This window comes from Pseudopipra pipra, chromosome 12, assembly GCF_036250125.1.
Source record: "Pseudopipra pipra isolate bDixPip1 chromosome 12, bDixPip1.hap1, whole genome shotgun sequence".
Taxonomy (NCBI): domain Eukaryota; kingdom Metazoa; phylum Chordata; class Aves; order Passeriformes; family Pipridae; genus Pseudopipra; species Pseudopipra pipra.
In genome coordinates, this window is record NC_087560.1 from 7,220,454 (window position 1) to 7,240,454 (window position 20,001).

General features: G+C 42.6%; 1 protein-coding gene across 2 annotated transcripts in view; it reads left to right on the forward strand.

Moving 5' to 3' along the window:
• The first annotated feature begins 125 nt into the window (after positions 1-125).
• The window catches only part of ALDH1A2 (aldehyde dehydrogenase 1 family member A2), a 61,053-nt gene continuing 41,177 nt past the window's right edge, over positions 126-20,001 (forward strand). The window contains exons 1-2 of one of the 2 annotated variants that reach the window (XM_064668237.1): positions 126-258; positions 5,732-5,835. In XM_064668237.1, coding sequence (XP_064524307.1) covers positions 5,833-5,835 — 3 coding nt within the window. In that variant the 5' untranslated portion in view covers positions 126-258; positions 5,732-5,832. Of the gene's footprint in view, positions 259-5,731; positions 5,836-8,778; positions 9,014-20,001 lie in introns of those variants that run through there. The other variant, XM_064668236.1, reaches the window with a different exon arrangement.

A 20,001-nucleotide genomic window follows, 5' to 3' on the forward strand; every position in this document is an offset into this window, starting at 1 on the left:
GCTTGTTGAAGTCTGCTGTTGCTGACAGCTGACTGGGAGCTGGTAAATGTTGTCACGATTTTCAAGAAGGACAAGGAGGAGGACCCCTGAAACTACAGCCCTGTCACTCTCATTTCAGTGCCTGGTAAAGTTATGGAGAAGATTATTCTGGAAGATATTGAAAAACACATGAAAGGCAACGCAGTCACTGGTCACAGGCAGCACGGTTTCAGGAGAGGAAAGTCCTGCTTATCAAACCTGATTTCCTTCTCTGACAAGGTAACCCACCTTAGCTGATCAAGGGAAGCCAGTTAATGTAATCTTTCTGGATTTCAGTAAAGCTTTCCATACTGCCTCTCACAGGATCCTTCTGGACAAAATGTCCAGCCCACAGCTGGATAAACACATCATGGGGTGAGTGAGCAATTGGCTCATGGGTCAAGCACAGAGGGTGACAGTGACTGGGGTCACATCAGACTGGTGACCTGTCACTAGTGGGGTTCCACAGGGCTCCATCTTGGTCCCTATGCTCTAAAACATCTTGGATGAGTGACTGGAAGAGACACTGAGCAAGTTTGCAGGTGACCCAAAACTGGGAGGAGCTGTTGAGTCCCTGGAAGGCAGGGAGGCCCTGCAGGAGACCTCAACAAATTAGAGGGCTGGGCAGTCACCAACCACAGGGAGTTCAACAAGGGAAGGTGCTGGATTCTGCAGCACCTTGAGATGGGGCAACCCCAGTTGTACAGACAGACTGGGAATGTGCTGGAAAGCAGTGCTGGGAAAGGGCCCTGGGTGTCCTGGTCAATGGCTGGTTGGATATGAGTCAGTAGTGCCCTGGCAGCCAGGAGGGCCAACCGTGCCCTGGGGGCATCAGGCTCAGCATCACCAGCTGGTCAAGGGAGGGGATTGTCCTGCTCTGCTCTGCACTGGGGCAGCCTCACCTGGAATATTGGGGCAGTTTTGGGCACCACAATATAGGAAAGATATTAAGCCATTATAGAGCATCCAAAGGAGGGCAACGAAAATGGTGAAGGGCCTTGAGGGGAAGCCATGTGAGGAGTGGCTGAGGGAACTGAGTCTGTTCAGCCTGGAGAGGGAGAGGAGAGGCAGGCACTGTTCTCTTCTCTTTGGTGACCCGTCACAGGACCTGAGGGAATGACCTGAAGTTGTGTGAGGGGAGGTTTAGGTTGGATATTAGAAAAAGGTACTTCACCCAGAGGGTGGTCGGGCACTGAACAGGCTCCCCAGGGCAGTGGGCACAGCGCCAAGGCTGAGAGAGTTCAAGAGGTGTTTGGACAACACTCTCAGGCACACGGTGTGACTTTGGGGATGATCCTGTGAGGGCCAGGAGTTGGACTCGATGATCCTTGTGGGTCCCTTCCAACTCGGCATATTCTGTGATTCTGTGATTTCAGGGAGAATTAGATTGGACTTTCTCTAAAGCACAGTTCCGAGACTTTGCCGTGTTCTTGTCTGGCTGGGCACACCATTAGGCCTCAGTGCATAACTGATGTCACTGCACATAACTATATTATATATAGTTATATAACTGATGATAGTAAATTTTAAAATCCGTTGTAGAGACATGTCTGTGTATAAAATAGGCCCTGAGAATTTCTGAATTTTGCTTTTAAGGTATAGAACAATTTAGTGCAGACAAATGCTTTGTTGCAGCCAATTCCCTGCTCTTCTTTTCTGCATATTCCCTTTTCTCAAATAGCTTTGCTATTAAAAACAAAAGATATCTTGGCAAATATATGTATGCAGCATGAAGAAAACCTCAAAGTATATCCAGTGGGCTTTGCAGGGATCTAAACTCTGTGTTTTCTTAACCTGAATGGGTTACATTATCAAAACCTTTCATCTTTCTACAGGGCACAGATTCCCTATAGCAATAGACACCCTGGGATTTATTAAGGTTACCTGTAGGATCGGGAAGAGCAGGAGATCTGAGCCTACCTAATGGATAAAAGAAATGCAACATGAAAGCCAATGGTAGTGACAGATTTGACTCTACTGGCACACGAAAGCAAAGTTGCATGTTTGGCAAACAGATGGAGCTAACTAGGACAGTGGATTCATGGCTCTGAAACCTAATTTCCATGGGGAAAGGGACAGTGTTTCCTGTGTCTGACTCCCCAGCCCACCTGCCTTCACCCGTCTCCCACTCTGGTGGCCCTCCAAGGATGCCACACAGCCACAATCTGGTGGACAATTATATCCTGAAAGAGCTGCTCTTCCTGGTGCTTTGTCCCCTCTCCCCCACAAGTGTTTGTTTTGCCTCCACGCTCCACTCATCCCTCACCCTTTAGTAGGTGAGCTGCCAGCCTGCCTGGTTTTCATTCTTTTCATTCCCTTTCATTCAGAATTACTCACATTTGAACGTTTAAATCCTCTGTCTTTCCAGAAACATAAGTTTTGCTTCTGGGATTCCTTTTATGTATTAAATATTACAGTACAGATGATAAATCTCAGGCTCCTGTATGAGAATATTAGATTGCCAGGCCCAGTTCCTTTGAAACTCCACAATCAAGACTTTTTAGTAAAAAAAAAACATGTTCTGAGGTTCACAGCTGACCCTTCATAAGGTGTACTTAAGAGCAGATCCAGCAGCAAACTCTTGTTACTTCTTTGTGATATCTATGTTCATTGAGGTAATGAAGCTATTAATTGAATATGTAAGTTCAGGTAATTAAATATAAGACTTATTTCTTCAGTTTAAAGGGTAATAATAAAAAATTTAAACTTGCAAACTAGATCACACTTTTAGTGATGATGAATGCGACCTGGAAAGTGCAATATTCCAATATGAATTAGTTAATTGCATCCATTCATTAGGTGATATACATTAGCAGAAGGTCAAACCATTTGAGGCTTGATGTGTTTTACAAATAATAAATTCAAACAGGTAAATTGAAATGAAATTCAAAATAAGATGGTTTTTTATATATTTAAAATCAGAATAAAATCTACAACCAAGAGCACATTCCCTACAACCTCACAATTGCCAGCACATGTTCTTCACAGCACTGTCCTGAGGTCACTCGTGACTGCCACAGCAGTCCAGTGAGGGACAGGGACATTTCAGCTGGTGCCTTAAACTATAACACTCATTTTTGAAACTGACCCAGTTATAAAGTGAGTCAAACACTGAGTCTTTTCAAGCATTTCCTGCATTATCACTCTCATTGGATTATTTGTGGCTTGTTCAAATCCTTAAATTTGAGTCTCAGTTTTGGATTAAATTTACCGTAAATTTACCAACAATTGGTAAATTTACCAACTGTATCAGGTGGCAATTGCTTGAATAAATTATCCTGACTTTTAGGCTTCTTCTTTTTGCAAATTTTGTAAATTTGTCAGCTGTTAATTTACCAGCAATTAACAGTTCTACTGGGTACAAAATGGCCAATATCACATGTAAAATCTGATCTGTTTGACTCATTTTACTAAAAGCTATCAATTTGACTCATTTTTAGTAAAAAAAAGTTAAATCAAGTTTTTTTCATTAGCCATTTCTGGATTTTCAGTAACAAAATGGTCATTCTTGACATCAGCATTTCTGTTTGGGGTTTTTTAATATTAAAATTCATGTAGAAATAAGGGAAGTAAAAGTAGATTCTATTTGGTTTCTTTAGAACTTAAAATATTAATAACAATTTAATAATCAGTCTAGATATAAGATTTATGATATTAAAAATTAATTTCCTGGGATATTTGAAAAAATTCTGAAATAATATTTTACAGGATTATCACAGTATTGTGGGTGTTGCTTCACAGATAATATTGCTTGTGTGTATAACAATACCTTTTTACCTTATATGTATAAAATACCTTTGTCTGGAGCAAGGACTGATACGATCCTGAACACACACCAAGGGCCATAATTCTTAAAGAGGTTTCAAACAGCGAGCCTCTTTCAATGGTCAGGCATGGAGACATTTAGAGAATTGATTCAATTAACCTAGAGGAAAAAAGTGCTGTAATGTGTGATTTATGTTTGCAGATAAATTAAAATACAAGTATCTCCTGAAGAGCATTTGCTGCCATCATGGTCAGTAATGAAAATAGCAGGCAATTAAAATAGGACACCTGAGGCTGGAGCTTTTACTGTATGTGTCAGAAAATGAAGTTCACATTTCCTAAGTGGAAGTCTGAGCTGAAAAATAACTTAGTGGAAGTTCCTTTCCGATCCTTGTTTTATTTCCGAAAGTGATTTCTAAAGCACACAAGAAATAGGAAGAGGCATTTACTGGAACAGGAGGCAAAGGGTACAGAGGAGTAGGCTCTCTCAATCAATACTGAATTTATACGAGGAGCCAGAGTTATCCCTGCTAAATGGTAGTGGGACATCTGAAAAATAAACATAAAAGAACTTAGCGATCATATTGAAATAATTTTGAGGTAGATTTTGCAGTTGATCTTGAAAGGAATCATTGGAAGTGATGTGAATAGATAGAAGGAATGTGATAGAATGATGTGATTCAGTTGCTTCATGTGTGTGACAGTGCTTAGAGTCTGGAGCTCACTAAGGAGCATAAGAAATATTCACGGATTAGAAGCACCGAGAACGAAGGGTTCTTGGCTGGAGTGTTGTTGGAGTTGCTGTCTCCACTGCCCATTTCAGTGGTGTATCCATACAAGTTTTGGCACAGCTACTCTGCCCAAAAGAGGTATTTGAGATACAAATAGTTTCACCCACTCTGTTTTTCTGACTTCCTTTAGACAAAAGGGACACAGTAGGGTAGAGCAGAAAAATACTGGTATGCTGATTGAGAAACCCAGAAATACCTTAATTACATCTGTATTGTGTTCAACAGTGCAGCTCTGCTTTTGCACCCTCTCTGGCTACCACAGGTCCTGTTTCCACCAGATGGTGTTTGTATAAGCCAGGTCTATACCCTTGTCCATAAATAATACCAGCTGCTTGGGGTGGGGGGAGAAATTGAGACTTCTAAATGAAACAAAGGTATATCTTCAAATTATGTGTTCAGATTGCTCTAAATATAAAAACAAAACCCTTCAGGAATGATTTTGTTGTTGGCTAGCCTAAATTCTGACACTGAAGCAAGAAACAGTCACTGGGTTGTTCTTCATCTTTTTGGACAGCCATTTCTTCACAAAGTGTGAAGACTTTGGCATTGCAATCTGAAACAGAACGTATTTGTTTCCTGATTTGCTGTCTAAGTAGAAGTTTAATTAAAACCCATTCATGTGAGAGAAAATAAGCCAGTCTGACTTAATTGCCAGTTGATTTAGTACTGCAAATACACCAAGAAAAAAGCCCAGAAACTACAGGACTGCAATAAGTGGTTTCTCTGCTCTATGGAGGTGTTTAGGCACCACAGAACTTGGGCTGAACCTGGAGTATTGTTTCTGTTCTTTATCATCCTGGCAATTGTTGGACTCCCTTTTTTTTCTTTAACAAATTAGTTTCCTTGTGTATTCATCAATATTACTGAATTATTGTCCTAATGTCCAAGGCAATAAGGGTAGTAATCCCTTCAAGAATAAATTGTATTAGATGTTAAATATCAAACATTCACTTGCCCAGTTTGAAGCCATGATTCAATTTGCTATCATAAAGTATCCAGTGTAGTGCTGAACCACGGGAGCGGCTCACCATGCTGGATCCATCAGGGTGTCCACAACAGCCTCACAAGCTTCTAATTCTGCTCAGCAGAGCTACAGCTGTACTTGGTGACAGCCCACTTGTGGTCTGGGCACTAAGGCCACCTCCTTGTCTCCCCAGGTGGTGGAAGAGGAATTGCTGTCAGGAAGAGTGACAGGACACGTCTGCCATGTTCTTCTGGGGACCTCTCTGGGGGTGACTGTAGACCAGGAGTCTGTGCCATGGTAAGTGCAGTGCCCTTCTCCACCTGGGAATGCCAACAAGCTGTAGGTAACAGTCTAAACGTGGTCGTCTCTGAGGGCTTTTGCAAACTGAATTGCTTTTAGAGGTAAGAGGAGTGTAGTTTGCACAACAAGTAGTTGATGAAGGTCGCTTTAGCAGCTCCAGACTAGGTGGGTTTGAACTGCATCTCCACATCTCTTCTCACTAAAACCTTCTCAATTTTATTGATTTAATAATGAAACTGTTATACAGTTTCCTCATTCCTGAAACTTGTTTAAATGTATTCCTTTTTCAAAGGAGCACATCCTCACTCTGATTTATTTTAAAATGGCTTTTAGAAGGTGTCATCCTTGTGATGAAGTGTTAGGTCTGTGTTGCCAGTGTGCCATTAAAAATTGAATTTCTGACGTTTAAATGTCTCACTCATCCCAAGTGTCACAGTTTGACAGCTCTGCATGTCACATTACAGCACAGTATTATGGATTCATTTCCTCTGTCAGGTCAAAAAAAAAAAAAAAAGACTAAAAATGAGAGAAAGCAAAATCTGCAGTCTCCTTCATTACTGAGATGGAAATTTACAGAAATACGCCTATTAACACTGAAATAACTCTGTACCTTGTGCTGCCTGCCTGTGCAGAAGCAACCTTTGTCCCATGCTCCTGTACAAACACTAAGAGAACGCTGGGACAATCTCTTCAACTGTCTGCAAACTTCTCAAAGATGGAGCAAGGAATATAAAGGGAATCAACAAACAGATATTGTAACAAAATCAAAACATGGCCAGACCCCATTGTTTATTCTTGACTAGGTCAATGAAAAGGTCATGTGGTATATTTCTTGTTGCTTTGTTTTGCCAACTTTAGGCAGCTGTAGCTTTGGTGTCCTTTCTCTGTTTATCTATCTGCAATGTGATAACTTCAAAACATGACATCTGATCGGGTTCAAAATGTTGGGAGTGTTTGCATCAGTAAGCACAACTTTATTGATTTTGCCTAAGGTAACAAAAATGGCCCGGGCTTCCTGTTTTCTGCCTAGAAGGTTTGACCAGAGACAGTGTAGGGCTTTGACCATGAATTTCTGATGCCTGTCAGCTCAGTCAAGGTTACAAGCTCAAGCCATCTGCTATTTCATCCAGCAAGTCAGGCCACATGTGCACTGCACAGGCACTGTTCGCTGCCTCCTGGATGGGTATGAGATGGTGAGTGGTGGATCTGGCTCCGTTTGGCTGCTGACTTCCCAGTAACCCGCTGTATGGCATGGTCAACTTCTTCCATGACATGGCCTCCCACTAAGAGGGACCCCCCCAAAAAGTAACAGATGGTATCAGGTGGCAGTTGCTTCAAGAAATTATTGTGCCCTTTAAGCCTCGTCCTTTTTCAAAGAACCTTCAAGAAAAGAGAGAGCCGCAGCCGGGCGGCAGGGCTTGCCCTGGCCATAGGCACCTGCTCCCTCTGATCGCTTCCTTCCGGAGAGGAATTTGGAAACAGAGGTGCTCGAGTCCCGGGCCTCTGGGCTTCCACCCAGGCTGCCCATCGCTTCAGCAGCTGCAGCGCTCCCAGCTCGGGAGGGGCTGCAGGGGCAGTGCCCGCAGCACTGGGAGACAGTTGTGCTGGAAGGGGGAAAGGCAGGAGTGCAGGTTACGGCCGGGGGGAGGAGGCGGTGAGGGCGGGATGGGGCGAGGAGGAGCAGGAAAGGCGCTCAGCGCTTTCCCGGGATAAGGCGGGATGCGGGGCGCGGCGCGGCCGGCAGGGGGCAGCAGGCGGCCGGGGATGGCGGCGGTCGGGGCCGGTCCCGCGGCGGGAGCGGGGAGAGCCCGGGGTGTGAGCGGGGAGAGCCCGGGGTGGGAGCGGGGAGAGCCCGGGGTGGGAGCGGGGAGAGCCCGGGGTGGGAGCGGGGAGAGCCCGGGGTGGGAGCGGGGAGAGCCCGCGGTGGGAGCGGGGAGAGCCCGCGGTGGGAGCGGGGAGAGCCCGGGGTGGGAGCGGGGAGAGCCCGCGGTGGGAGCGGGGAGAGCCCGCGGTGGGAGCGGGGAGAGCCCGGGGTGTGAGCGGGGAGAGCCCGCGGTGTGAGCGGGGAGAGCCCGCGGTGTGAGCGGGGAGAGCCCGCGGTGTGAGCGGGGAGAGCCCGGGGTGTGAGCGGGGACAGCCCGCGGTGTCAGCGGGGACAGCCCGCGGTGTCGGCGCCGCGGGGTGACAGCGGACCGGCCGGGGCAGAGCTGCGGGCACCGGGAGCTCCGCGCAGTGCGCGCCCGGTGGCGGGAGCGGAGCGGGGCAGGGCGGGCGCGCAGCCGCCAGGTGCGGAGCGGAGCATCGGCCGGCGGCGGTGGCCGCCCGGGAGCGGGACCGCCACGGGCACGGTACCGCGGAGGCTGCGCCCTGCCCACCCCGTGCCCTCTCCGCGTCCCGGACCCGCGAGGGGCCGCCCCCGCCCTGCCGGGTGCGCGCCCGAGCACCGCACTGCCCCTGGCGGGTCACCGGCCCCCGGCCCCGGCAGGGCTCCCCAGGGCAGGCCGGCCTTCCTCCGCCGCGGCCGGGACTCCCCGGGCTGAGCCGAGCCGGGCTGTGCTCCCCGCGCTCCCCGCGGGATGCCCCGGGCGGGGCCGGATCCCGCACCGGCCTCTCCCGGCCGCGCCGCCTCCCCGCCGGCCCCCACCCGGCTCGGGGGAGGCGAAGGGGAGCACGAGAGTTGCGGTGCCCCATGTTCCCCGCGTCCCGTTCCCCAGTGCCGCTCCTCGGGCGGGAGGCAGGACCTGCGCCCTGGAGCTCCGTCCTGCTGCGGGGGGACGGGAATGCCCGGGACGGGGCGCGGGCCCGGGGGGCCCGGTGGAGGCTGCGCCGCGAGTGAGCGGGGCTGTGCCGCTATCGCCCTAGGTAGGATGGACCTGCCCCCCTGCCTCTGCCCCCATGTCCAATAAGAAGAGACCCGGCTTGACACCTGCCTATATACAGAGGAGGAGAGCAACATCTTCAGCGCTGGTCTTTGGAGGGGGGGGGAACAACCCAAAACACAACACAACATCAGGTCAGAGCGGGGGGCTCGGTGGTATTATAAAACCCCCCCAAGACTATGACTTCCAGTAAAATTGAGATGCCAGGGGAGGTGAAGGCAGATCCTGCAGCTCTGATGGCATCTCTGCATCTGCTGCCTTCTCCCACTCTCAACCTTGAAATCAAATACACCAAGGTAAGTTGTGTTCGTTTGTTCTGGCAGAGAAATTCATGGGTTTCCCTCCAAAGGAGGAATTTTGCTTAAAATCAGTTTCATTCTGTCCTACCCAACTTAAGTGTAGAGATAAAAAAAACTACTAAGACTGCCTTGAATCTGTAATAAAGGAAACAGATTTTTAGCCCTGTAATCATCTGCAAAACCACAGGATAATAGAAAAGCAAATTAGATCTGCTGGGACTGGCTTTGCCACTTCTCTTTAAATGTAGTATTTCCTACAGAGCTGCTGGGGTTTACTTTCAGTGCAAAATCAGTAGTTCTCGAATATACTTTAGTTGCTTTTGATGTACTTCAGAGGACATTACTATACATACCTGTGTATCTCAATCAGAAAATAGAAATATTTTCTTTCTTGAATTACCCTGTGTGCCCAAGGGACTCTTTTATGATTCCTGGAGGACTCTTAACACTACCAGGTTGTTACAGCACTGGAACAGGTCTCTACCAACTTCTGTGATACTTGAATACACCCTTGAACAATATTGCAAAGAGGGCATATTTTTTCCTACTAACCTTTAAGACTAATTTTCATAAAGAGAGAGTTGGGGTCGGTGTAGAAATATCTGCTGGTTTTCTGTGGTGTATTATGAGACTAAATTAGTTTTGTCAATTAAAATGGGCTTTAAGAACAGTCATTTGTTTGTAAATGCAATTTGAATTTTTAAATTCGTTGATATGTTTTTAATCTTCGCATCTTTAGTATCTTTAAAGAATGATTTCATTGCTGTTGGAGAAGTTTCAAATCTATTGTATAAACAGATTACAATGTGTCAGACTTTATTTCTAATTACCAAGTAACTTAATGGGAAAATAAGCACATCAGCACTGGAAAAAGGTGATAACATTTTTATCTACTCGAAATACAACTTCAGGAGCTTTAAAGCTGATAGGAGACTCATTTTGGCCGATGTAGTGTAATTTTTTCCTTCATATCATCAGTTTAAAAGCTTTTCATCTTTTCTCTTTTTTTTAGCGGGTGCCAAAACTAATTTGTCCTCTAATTTGTTACAGCAATTCCATGTTCTAGAAGCACATTTCAGAGGAAAGTCAGCTATTTTAGATTTCATTACATTTTAATGCAAACTGCAATATGCAAATTAAAAGATGCATATGGTTTCTGGCACACAATTTCTTTTAAAATAGTTTAAATAAATAAGAAATGCAGTTATTGGATGTTGTGTAGCATTACACTTCGGGAGCAATCACACTGTGCAAATAGTATTTGGCATGAATTTTGTTCATTGTTGGTTTCAGTGCAAACTGTGCTTCAGGAGTGTTCAATGGGAAATACTTGGGAGTGGTATCTCAGCCTGTTTGCATAATAAATTTACTTGCCTTTCTCTGTTCTGAAACTGGAGAATTGGTTCTAAAAATCTTTGAAAAATACAGCAGCCATCAGCAATCACAGCTTCCTATCTGTAAGAATGTGAGCTGGATGGTGACCTTTAATAAATCAGAATACACAGTGCCATCATCTCAGATGTGCAGTGTTACACATTTTATACTCGTGGAACAATTAAAAGACAATTCTTTCATTTAATATTAAGCCAAAAAGAACGGCAACATGTTTCTTCTAAGCTTAGTTTTGAGGTATCAGGTAACTCCTGGTTGCTTTTGAGAAAAATTTGGTTTAGGACAGGTATCAAATGTTTCACTTGGCACATCCTCTGTCTCTGTTTTTCTGTCTGTCTCGCTCTTTCCTCCTTTTTCTCTTTCTCTGCAGGAAATTCAAGTGATTTATAGATAATTGGAGTCTTCAGCTTTGAGTCTTGACTTGGGCAGGACTTTTATCCAGGATCCACTTTCCCACCTATTACAAAGAAAAACAATCAGAAATGAAATAATGGATTGTAACTTGATTCTTTCTTTTGAGGGAGTGGTCACTTCATGTCCTAAATGACAAACAACTTCCATAAACAACAAATAACATTAGACTAAAGCACTTTGGCATGAAAAAAAAAAAGAAAACAACAAACTCGAACCTTGTAAAATCAGACATCTGTAAGCATTCCTAGCAGCCTCTCTCCTGCTAGTTAGCTGGGAATTTTAAATACACAACCAGGACACAGACTTCTTGAACTCTTTATTACATCTATCTTTGAATCTTAACCATTTGGGAGTTAAATGTTTGTGAAAAATAGAAGTACTTGTGAACATTTAAACCAAGTGAAAAAAATTTAAAATATATTTTGCCAATTAAATTCTATTTCTGGAATTCTAAAGTTGGTAAATAGACAGTTTTGTTAGGATAGAACATGTTAAAATTCCAAGATTTCTTAAATGATATTTGTTAAAGATGTGTATGTAAAGATATGTACTGGAAAAAAAAATTATTATTCATTAATCTTTAAAAAACTGCATCACCCTTGGGGCTGCTATGAAAGCTCCTTCCGAGAACACAGATAAAACAAATACTACCTGAGTGATTTTCATTTATTTGATTATTAGGCAGAATTATTGAAACTTGTGATATATTGCTCCAGTAGGTTTATTGAAGGAACCAGAAAATTGTATATTAAGTCCTTCCAATCTGTACACCTGATGGAGCACAGAGGTAATATAGGTTGGATTGGTCAGGTAAAATATGTTCAGTGGTGAAAATACACAATGCCCTGCTTTTATGTAAGATGTGCAGCAGTAGCTGTTGTGGCTTCAGTGTTGGAAGTCAGCCGATGCTGCTTTTAACAAACAGTCATTAGAAATATTTTTTCCCCAGTTTTTTTTAATACCTTGGCACGATCTGTGAAAAATAAAGTGTTGTAGATGTGCTTAATGAGAACTGGTGAGCAGGATGTGAACCAGACATGCAGGTGAGTGTCCAAGCACACAGGGTTAAGAACTGCTACATGGAAGATTATCTCTCTTTTCACTGTGATGGCTCTTTAACTCTTTACTTCTGAACATTGACATTTGGGGAGGGATTGCATGTGCAGAATAGGACGTCTTGTAGTGTTACATGGAATTAGGTTGCTCTACAGCCCTGTGGCACAGCGAGCCCTCGTCAGACTCGTCAGGAGCGTGCTGGCAGTGCTGTGCTCCACATGTAAGGGGGCATGTAGGTAGGAAGGGGATCCAGCCCTTCCCCTGGCAACAAGTCACGCTTCTACAAAAGTCAACTTTATGCCAGAAACTCTCCCAGAATGGGCTGCTCCAGAAATATCAGATGTGTGAGATAAGCTGTGGCATGACGTCCAGTAAGGACACGTTACTGGCATGTTTTGTGCAGGAAGCCCAGCCCTGAGAACCTGACAGCTTCTGAGGGTGATCACAGGGTTCTCAGCGTAGTATCATGTTGATACTCCTTTTTTTTTGCTTTTACAAAACTCCATTTTCCCTCCTGAGATGCCTCCCAGGTATCTGACAGTAGATATGGAATCAACCCAGTGGATTAAGCCCTTTGCAGCATTTCCCTCTGGCTGTCTCCATCTGAGGAGCTAAAGGTGTTTCTACAGGATCCTTCCTTTGTTATGGCATAACCACACTGCTTTACAAAGTATTTTCACTGTGGTTTTAGTCAGACATGTTGACTTTTAAAAAGACAGCTTGATATAAAACGAGGACCCCAGGGCTTTGTCCTGTCCCAGCTCTGTCACTACATCAGGTAGCTGAGTGAACAAATGTTCTCAGTTTGCATCATATTGGGGACACTAATCCAGATGGGTGTTTTAAGTTTCTTACTTGCCAACTGATTTAAGTCTGAGAAAGAGCTGAACAACTTTAGCATAAGGAAAAGCTGAAGAATGGTGGGTTTGAGAGCTTTTTATAAAGAGGTGCTCTAAAGGGATGAAGTTACAGTGCAGTAGCAGTGAAGAGGTACATGAAACATTTCTGCATGAACAGCCTATGAATTAGCTGACAATCATATTTTCTTTGTCCAGTGTTAAAGGGTTTACCTCTACCCTTACACCATAGGCTAAAATCCATCCAGTTTCCACACACACACCAGAAAAACTACCCAGCACTGCAAAAGAAAGCTGTATACAGGAGTTTGTATGAAGTGTAGGCAAACTGCTTCTGGGTAGACAAAAGCTAACAAATACATTTCAAATTCTCGTATGATAAGCATCTGGGTTTGAAGCATTTTATTATTAAGGTTCAGTGCTTTCATCACCATTATGCTTTCTTGGCATTACCCTTTTCATCAAAATTTCCAGCATGTGTTTTCCAGATAAACTTCTAAACTGACATTAAGATAGGAGGCAGCAAATCTATTTTATTTAGAATAATATGCAGAATCTTTGTCATTTTTGAACTGCAGAAAAGCTTTGGCAAAACTCAGGTAAGTGATGCATACATGCGCTTTCCCACCTGTCTTTCCCCAAACGAGCTCCTTTAATGCCTTTTGAAGTCAGATTCTGGGAGTGATGCTTGAGGAAACCAGCTCACCTTTTGGGTCAGGTGGGTGAGCACAGTCCTATTACAAAAGACTGGGTACAGAAAATTAGAGATGTTTGCTTGAAGAGTAGACAAATAGAACAGCTACTTTCCCCTTTGTGGAACACTTCAGCTTGTGATGCTGCCATTAGATATGTCCCTCTGTATTATCATATATGATGTTTTAGTGTATAAACCGTATTTAGATTTACTGTTGTTTAAATATACAGTTTGAATTCTCTTCTAGTGTATTCATACTTTGGGTTTAGTACTACAGTCCATCAATTCATACAGCAATTGCAAGCTGTTTATGCACTTCTTTCCAATTAGCAGCCTGAATATAGGATTTCTTTACTCCCAAAGTTTTAAACTCTTCTACATAAACCCAATTTACCCAAGTATTTCATGAGGGACAAGAAACAACTGTAGCCCTACATGTATCCAGTCCCTGCCTTTCCTTACTCCAGTACAGCCATGTAATTCAAGAGCATTAAAAACACAGAAACCACCAGGCTGAAACTGGTCACAACTGGAGAACTCCTGCAGAATGATGCATTAGAGTGGGTAACTATGGTAGCAGTGACCTCTTACTGTGCTGAATCTTTAGGGAAAGGCTGGATCTTTAGGGAAAATGCAAACTGGTTTAATGCATCAAACTGTGCAATAATATATTTCTGTCTCTGTCCAGTCTGTAAGGTCAGATGATACACCGAAGGACAAGTGCTATGCAGTTAGTGCTTTCGTCCTCTTTGCAAAAAATGTTTAAAATTTCAAGTATTCAAATACAAAAGATCCATATATTTATTTGCACAACAAAACCAGAAGGTCAATAATAATTAGAGCACTTGCCCAAGTTGAAAAGCAGACAAATTCGTACCCCTGCTGTGAAGCAAACAGAGCAGAAACTTGAATATGGATTCCTAATTTCTGATGGTGGATAGGCCCAAATTTTGCCACCTTTGGCTATCCTTGGAAAGAGTCTCACATTCTTTCCTGTTGAATAATTCACTCTTAAGTTTGTATGAGGTCTCAGAGACATCAACTTGATATCCCAGTGGGCAGGACACTCATGAAGGAAAAGCAGGATTCATGTCTTTTCTCCAAGAATACTCACAGTGTTAGACAGAGCAAGGATTTGATCCAAAATCTGTGGCTGTCTAGGCATTGGCTGTATGGAGGATTGGGTTGGGACACACACATCCTCTCACACTCTCTTCTGAGAGTTCATTCGGACTGAAAAATAATATCCCTCTTTAATTTTTCATTACATTTTGTCCTTCAGAAACATTTCCCACAGAAGTTCACCAATTCTGATGCATTCCCACATTAAATTTCTGTCTTGTATAGCCACATTTTGTGATAAATCCCACAGTCCAGCAATTTTTGATGCAGCTTGTCCATCACCCTGTCCACGCAAAATTGTTCCCGACAGATCTTAATGGGCTCTGCCTGTTTGAAGTTATTTGCTGCCATAAACTGCCTTGTTCCTGGGAGCACCACACCGTGGAACCACTGAATCCAGTTGTCATCCCTTCTTTACACTGCCTGTTGTCCGACATTTCAAGTCACTGGGAACAGATCTGCATCCAGAAGTCTGGACCCTTCCTTTCAAGAGCCTTGTCTTTGCATTTACTACCTTTGGCAAATTTCATCTCCCTTGAATTGCCCAAATGTCGTTTTACTTCAGCCTCAGTAATATTTTCTGCAGTACACTGATTAGCCTGAACATTTTTATCTACAAATTCTATACCTTACTATTAATGATCTGCAAAAGCAGGTGAACCAAGATATCGATTGCTAGTCACGGTAATGAAGGGGCACCTTGCTATTAACCTCTTTCCAGGGAGAATTATCCGTTTATTTCCAGTCTTTTTATCTTATCTCTTAACCACTTTTTAATCCATGGCAGGACTTTATCTTTCACCATATGGTTACTAACTTTCCTTAATAGCCTCTTGCTAAGGACTTTATCATCAAAAGCCTTTTTAAAGTCTAAATAAATTATATCCACTGATTCATCTCGGCTCCTAATTTGACTAACTATCTTCCAAGAAATCTCACACATTTACAGAGATAAATGACAAAAGATGAGTTCAGTGGTCCATATCATAAATTCTTAGTCAGGTCCTGCATAAAGTCACATTTCTTCTTTTACAGTTTTGCAGCTATTTTTCCTAAGGCTGAACTGTAACTTTTATTTATTTTTTTTTTTAAATAGTTTCATTCTCCCCAGTTCTAAAAAAAACACAGCTTTTTATCTGTTTGTTCGGGGGTTTTTAAGAAACAAGTAACCAATATATCAACTTTAGTTCAGCTGAAAGAAATTACAGACAAAAAATGCACTTAAAGAGAGACAAGGTTATAAGGAAGCTATGTAAATATAATATAAGCACAGATGTGTAAAGATTTAAAAAATCTTCAGAAAGTTGCAGTTCTATGCAGTCCTCTAGTGTGGAATCCTCAGACAAGCCCTGGCACCCCTACTCAAGCATAGTAAGTGCATGAATAGCTGTGTGAAGATTTACTACTAAATATTACACAGAGAGAGATGAAGTCTAAAAAATTATTGCCATCCAAGGGCCCAATCATTCATTATTGTTGTGCTTTCTCAAATGAATTCCTATTCAGGCTGCATATACCTGTTTTTTCTCTGAAACACAATTTCCCTATTCAAGAATTTGTCCAAAAACATATTTCCATTGATCAACATTTTCTGTTAATAGAAATCTACCTTTCTGACAAGAATGCAGCACATCAATTTTAAGTTAGACAGTTAACTAAGCTTTTGGAGCACTTCATTACTGAAACTATGATATGTGAAGCCACGTCAAAGTGTTGTTGCAACAGCAAGGCTGAAATAGTCTCCCAAATGACAAAAGAAAAAAAAGGACCTAATTCTTGATTACTTGATGTCAGTGCCTTTTACAGAGAGTCTAGTGAACCATATTTTTACCTATGACTTGAAACATAATACATTCCAGCTTAGTTGGACTGAGATGGGAAAATACTTCAGAGAACGATCCACATCAAAATCTGTGACCCAAATAAAAACGTTTAAGGTCAGCTCAATCTCAGTTGAACCTCAGCTGGAGGTTAAAACACAAGGACCTCACTGACCACCAGAGTATATAGACCTTAATCTGTGAGGGATTCGTAGGTAATGAAGACTTTGAATTGAACTCAAAGTCTAAAGGGATGCTGGTGGGACAGCTGTGGAGAGGCTTACAGCAGGTGCTGTGGTTACAGAAAGGATAGAGTTGCTAATTTCCATGTGGATTTCTAGTATGCCCTAATTTAAAATAAGTGAGCTACAAGGAAATCCATTTGGAAAGTCACAAAGATGTAGGAAGTGTTGTATGGAAGAACAGGCTGCAGCCTCTTTGCTGGACTTGGATGGGAAGAGGATGCCAGGGGGCACTGTCCTATTGCCATGCTCTGGTCGTGTGGCAGTGGTTATACAAAATTCCTTGGTTTTACTCAGAAACTTTCCATACAGAAATTCCAAACACATATATTTACACAGGTAAGGGCTTTGCTTTAAAGTGAGACTGATTTCTTTCCAAAGAAGAGCTATTTCTTATTTTGGGCAAATACAGGTATTTTTAGACTGTCTTATAAAGGCTGATCTTATCCTTTTGTCAGTAGGTCAACATGCCTTAAATTTGGGCCCAAGTGACTAAAGCTGGTCAAAACCTCAGGGGTACATTTCATCTGAAATAGATCTCTCCAACTGGAAGGTTCTTCCAGGTTTGTCCTGTGGCATTGTTTTCTCATGCTTCAGTGGGAAAAACACCACTTAATACATCATCATCATCATTTTTGTCTACCCCACCGCTCCCCTGGTATACTCCTACTGGCTTTTGTGCAATTCCTGATTCCTTAGATTTTGAAAACTGGAAGAACTGAGATGCATTAGCATTTGAGATTCCTTTTTATTTCAGAAACTTTATTTCAACTCTTTGCAGCACAATTGCAGCTTGTCCTGGACTTTAAAAAATTTTATATACTGTTACTGTTAGATTTTAGTACAGATGATTCTGTAGAACAAGTATTTTACCTGTCATCTTCTAGTGTTCCAACTAGTGGCTCTACTTTTCTAAATTTTGGTGAGAAATAAAATCTACTTTCATATAGCCAAATTAAGATTCTCCCCCACCCCCCCCAAATGAGCAGCCACTTCTGGAAGTACCTTCAGCCTCCCTTTAATACCTTTCATAGCCTGATTGTTTTCAGAATCCACTGACTCTCCCACAGCCTGCATCTGCTTATTTATTTAACTTTGGCTCCTCCTGACTGTTTTATTTGTGTTACCTTTTTGGTAATTTTATTCAGAATATTTGGTAGCAATTTTTTTTTGGGGGGGGGGGGGTGTTTTGCAGTTTTTTAAAGTTAGCACTTTGGTTCTTTTTTTTCAGCCTACTTTTCCTCTCATATCGTCCTTCTTAGCCACCCCATTTATTTTCTTGCCTGTGCTTCCCGTTTTTAGCCTTGGGAATGCAAATCTTCTTTGACTCTTTCACATTCTTAAGCCTCCATGCTGACTCTACGGATTTTAATTTCCTAGCTTCAAGCAGGGAGTTTCTAAGTTACTTCCTCTTTAAAAAAAAATCCGCTTCTTGAAGTTTAGTATCCCAGAGAGTAGGGCTTCTTCATGTGTTTCTCTCCTGCAATGAAGCTGGAATTATTTACGTGACGACCATTTCTCAGGGGTTCAGACACAATTTTTAGTCCTTGACAGGTATATGTCAAATGCTGTTTACATTAGGATACAGAAAACTCTGTTCTCTACACACTATTTCAGTGCAGCTTTCGCTGAACTAAAATGTGGTTATTTTGGCACCAGTCTAACTGCCCTCATATCCTTTTTCCTCTTCAGTGCCACTTCAATGTCACTTCAGATGCTCTTATCCAGAAGTCACCACTTCACTCCTGCTATTATCCTTCATGATCTGCATTGCTTCCCTATCTGGGGCTCTATATTATGTGTTATGTCTCTCCTCCAGGCAGTACCCACGCAATGTGCTGCACAGGGAGCTGCTCCCCCCTCTCTGCAGCCTCACTTGTCCTCCCTACATAGCTTAAACATACCAAGTATGCTATGCCTCTGATAATTCTCATCCCTTTATACCAAAAAAAATGCTTATTTTTCCCCTCTCTGTGATCCAGTCCAGATCACACATTTTCACACTCAAGTTTCTTGTGCTGGTTTATTGGCACTTGTGCTTTTATTTCCTAACTATAACATGACCTAGATGAAAATTGTGATCTAGTTAGTCGAGAAACCCTGTAAAGTCTTTTCAGCTAAACCACAAAAGTGCTTCCCAAGGCACTGCACCTCACTTTTATTTACCACTCTGCTCGTGTAAAAAGTCCTTAAAATAGAAATTAATTTTAAACTAGGTTTAATACCTCTTTATACTGTCAAATTGATTTGAGAAGTCATTTATGTAACTGACAGGTGGATACATAGATTTTTTTTTTTTAAGGAACCAATTCATTTTGTTGTCTGAAACATATTTGGAGTCTATTTTAAACGTTCTTTGCACCCAGACATAAAAGCACTGTCCTGATTCCACGGGATATTTTCAAAGCTCACCAGTATACCTTAACATATGCATTTCACATTTGCTTATGTGGTTTTTTTTTCAGCTGTAACAGAAGTAGTTTAAATTTATTCTTGAGTTGTTAGAAACACGCAAGAAATTACCACCTGCCTTTCCAAATCAAGAGGTTTATTTTATTTTCTCAGTTTCTTCAGTTGTGAGGTATGGTTGGAGCAGTCCTGTACCAGAATGGCCTGCATGGACCTTGAGAAACAAGCACACGTGTTTGTCAGGACATCTGGCTAAGCCTTCATCCCCTTTTCCATCAGTGCTTGACATTTTGTTGGTCTTCCTCTTTTTGTCCTTATCACACTTTACCACAGCTACTTGACGGCCTCTTCTCTTTTGTGATGTTTATGGGATGCTGTTTTCCTGAGAGGTGAGAATCAAGCTCTGCCTTTTCACTAGTCCATTTGAAATTGTGATATAAGACTAACAACAAAGTACTAGCTGTGCTGATGGTGACCTAGGAGTCTTGGTGGTCCAACCCTTTGATAGTGACTTTAAAATCCATTTGTTACATTACTAAAGACATTTTTAGCTGGCCTCACTCAACTGCAAGTGTTAATATTCTGCTCCATCAAATCTTTCAGAAAGCATTAATTGATTCAGCCTCACTGTAAAACTGGTGACAAGGCTCCTTCACAGATGGGGGAGTTTAAATTTGTGGGAGTGTAACCATGACTAACTCAGACAGTAGGTCAGTGTCAGAGGCAGGATCTCTTGCTAAACCAGCCAGACTACAAGAAGATCAAACATCTATTTTTGTACATAGTATTCTGGGAAATGGCAATACAGATGGATTTCAGAGCCGCTGTTTACATGTGGATGCATGTCTGCACTTCTATATGGCATTAATTGCACACTTCTCTGTGTGCTCACCTATACACACACACGGTATAGATGAAAAGACCACTTTCTTTATGCTCTTTCTCTTTCTGTGTCACTTTATGAGGAGTTGTCTCTGTT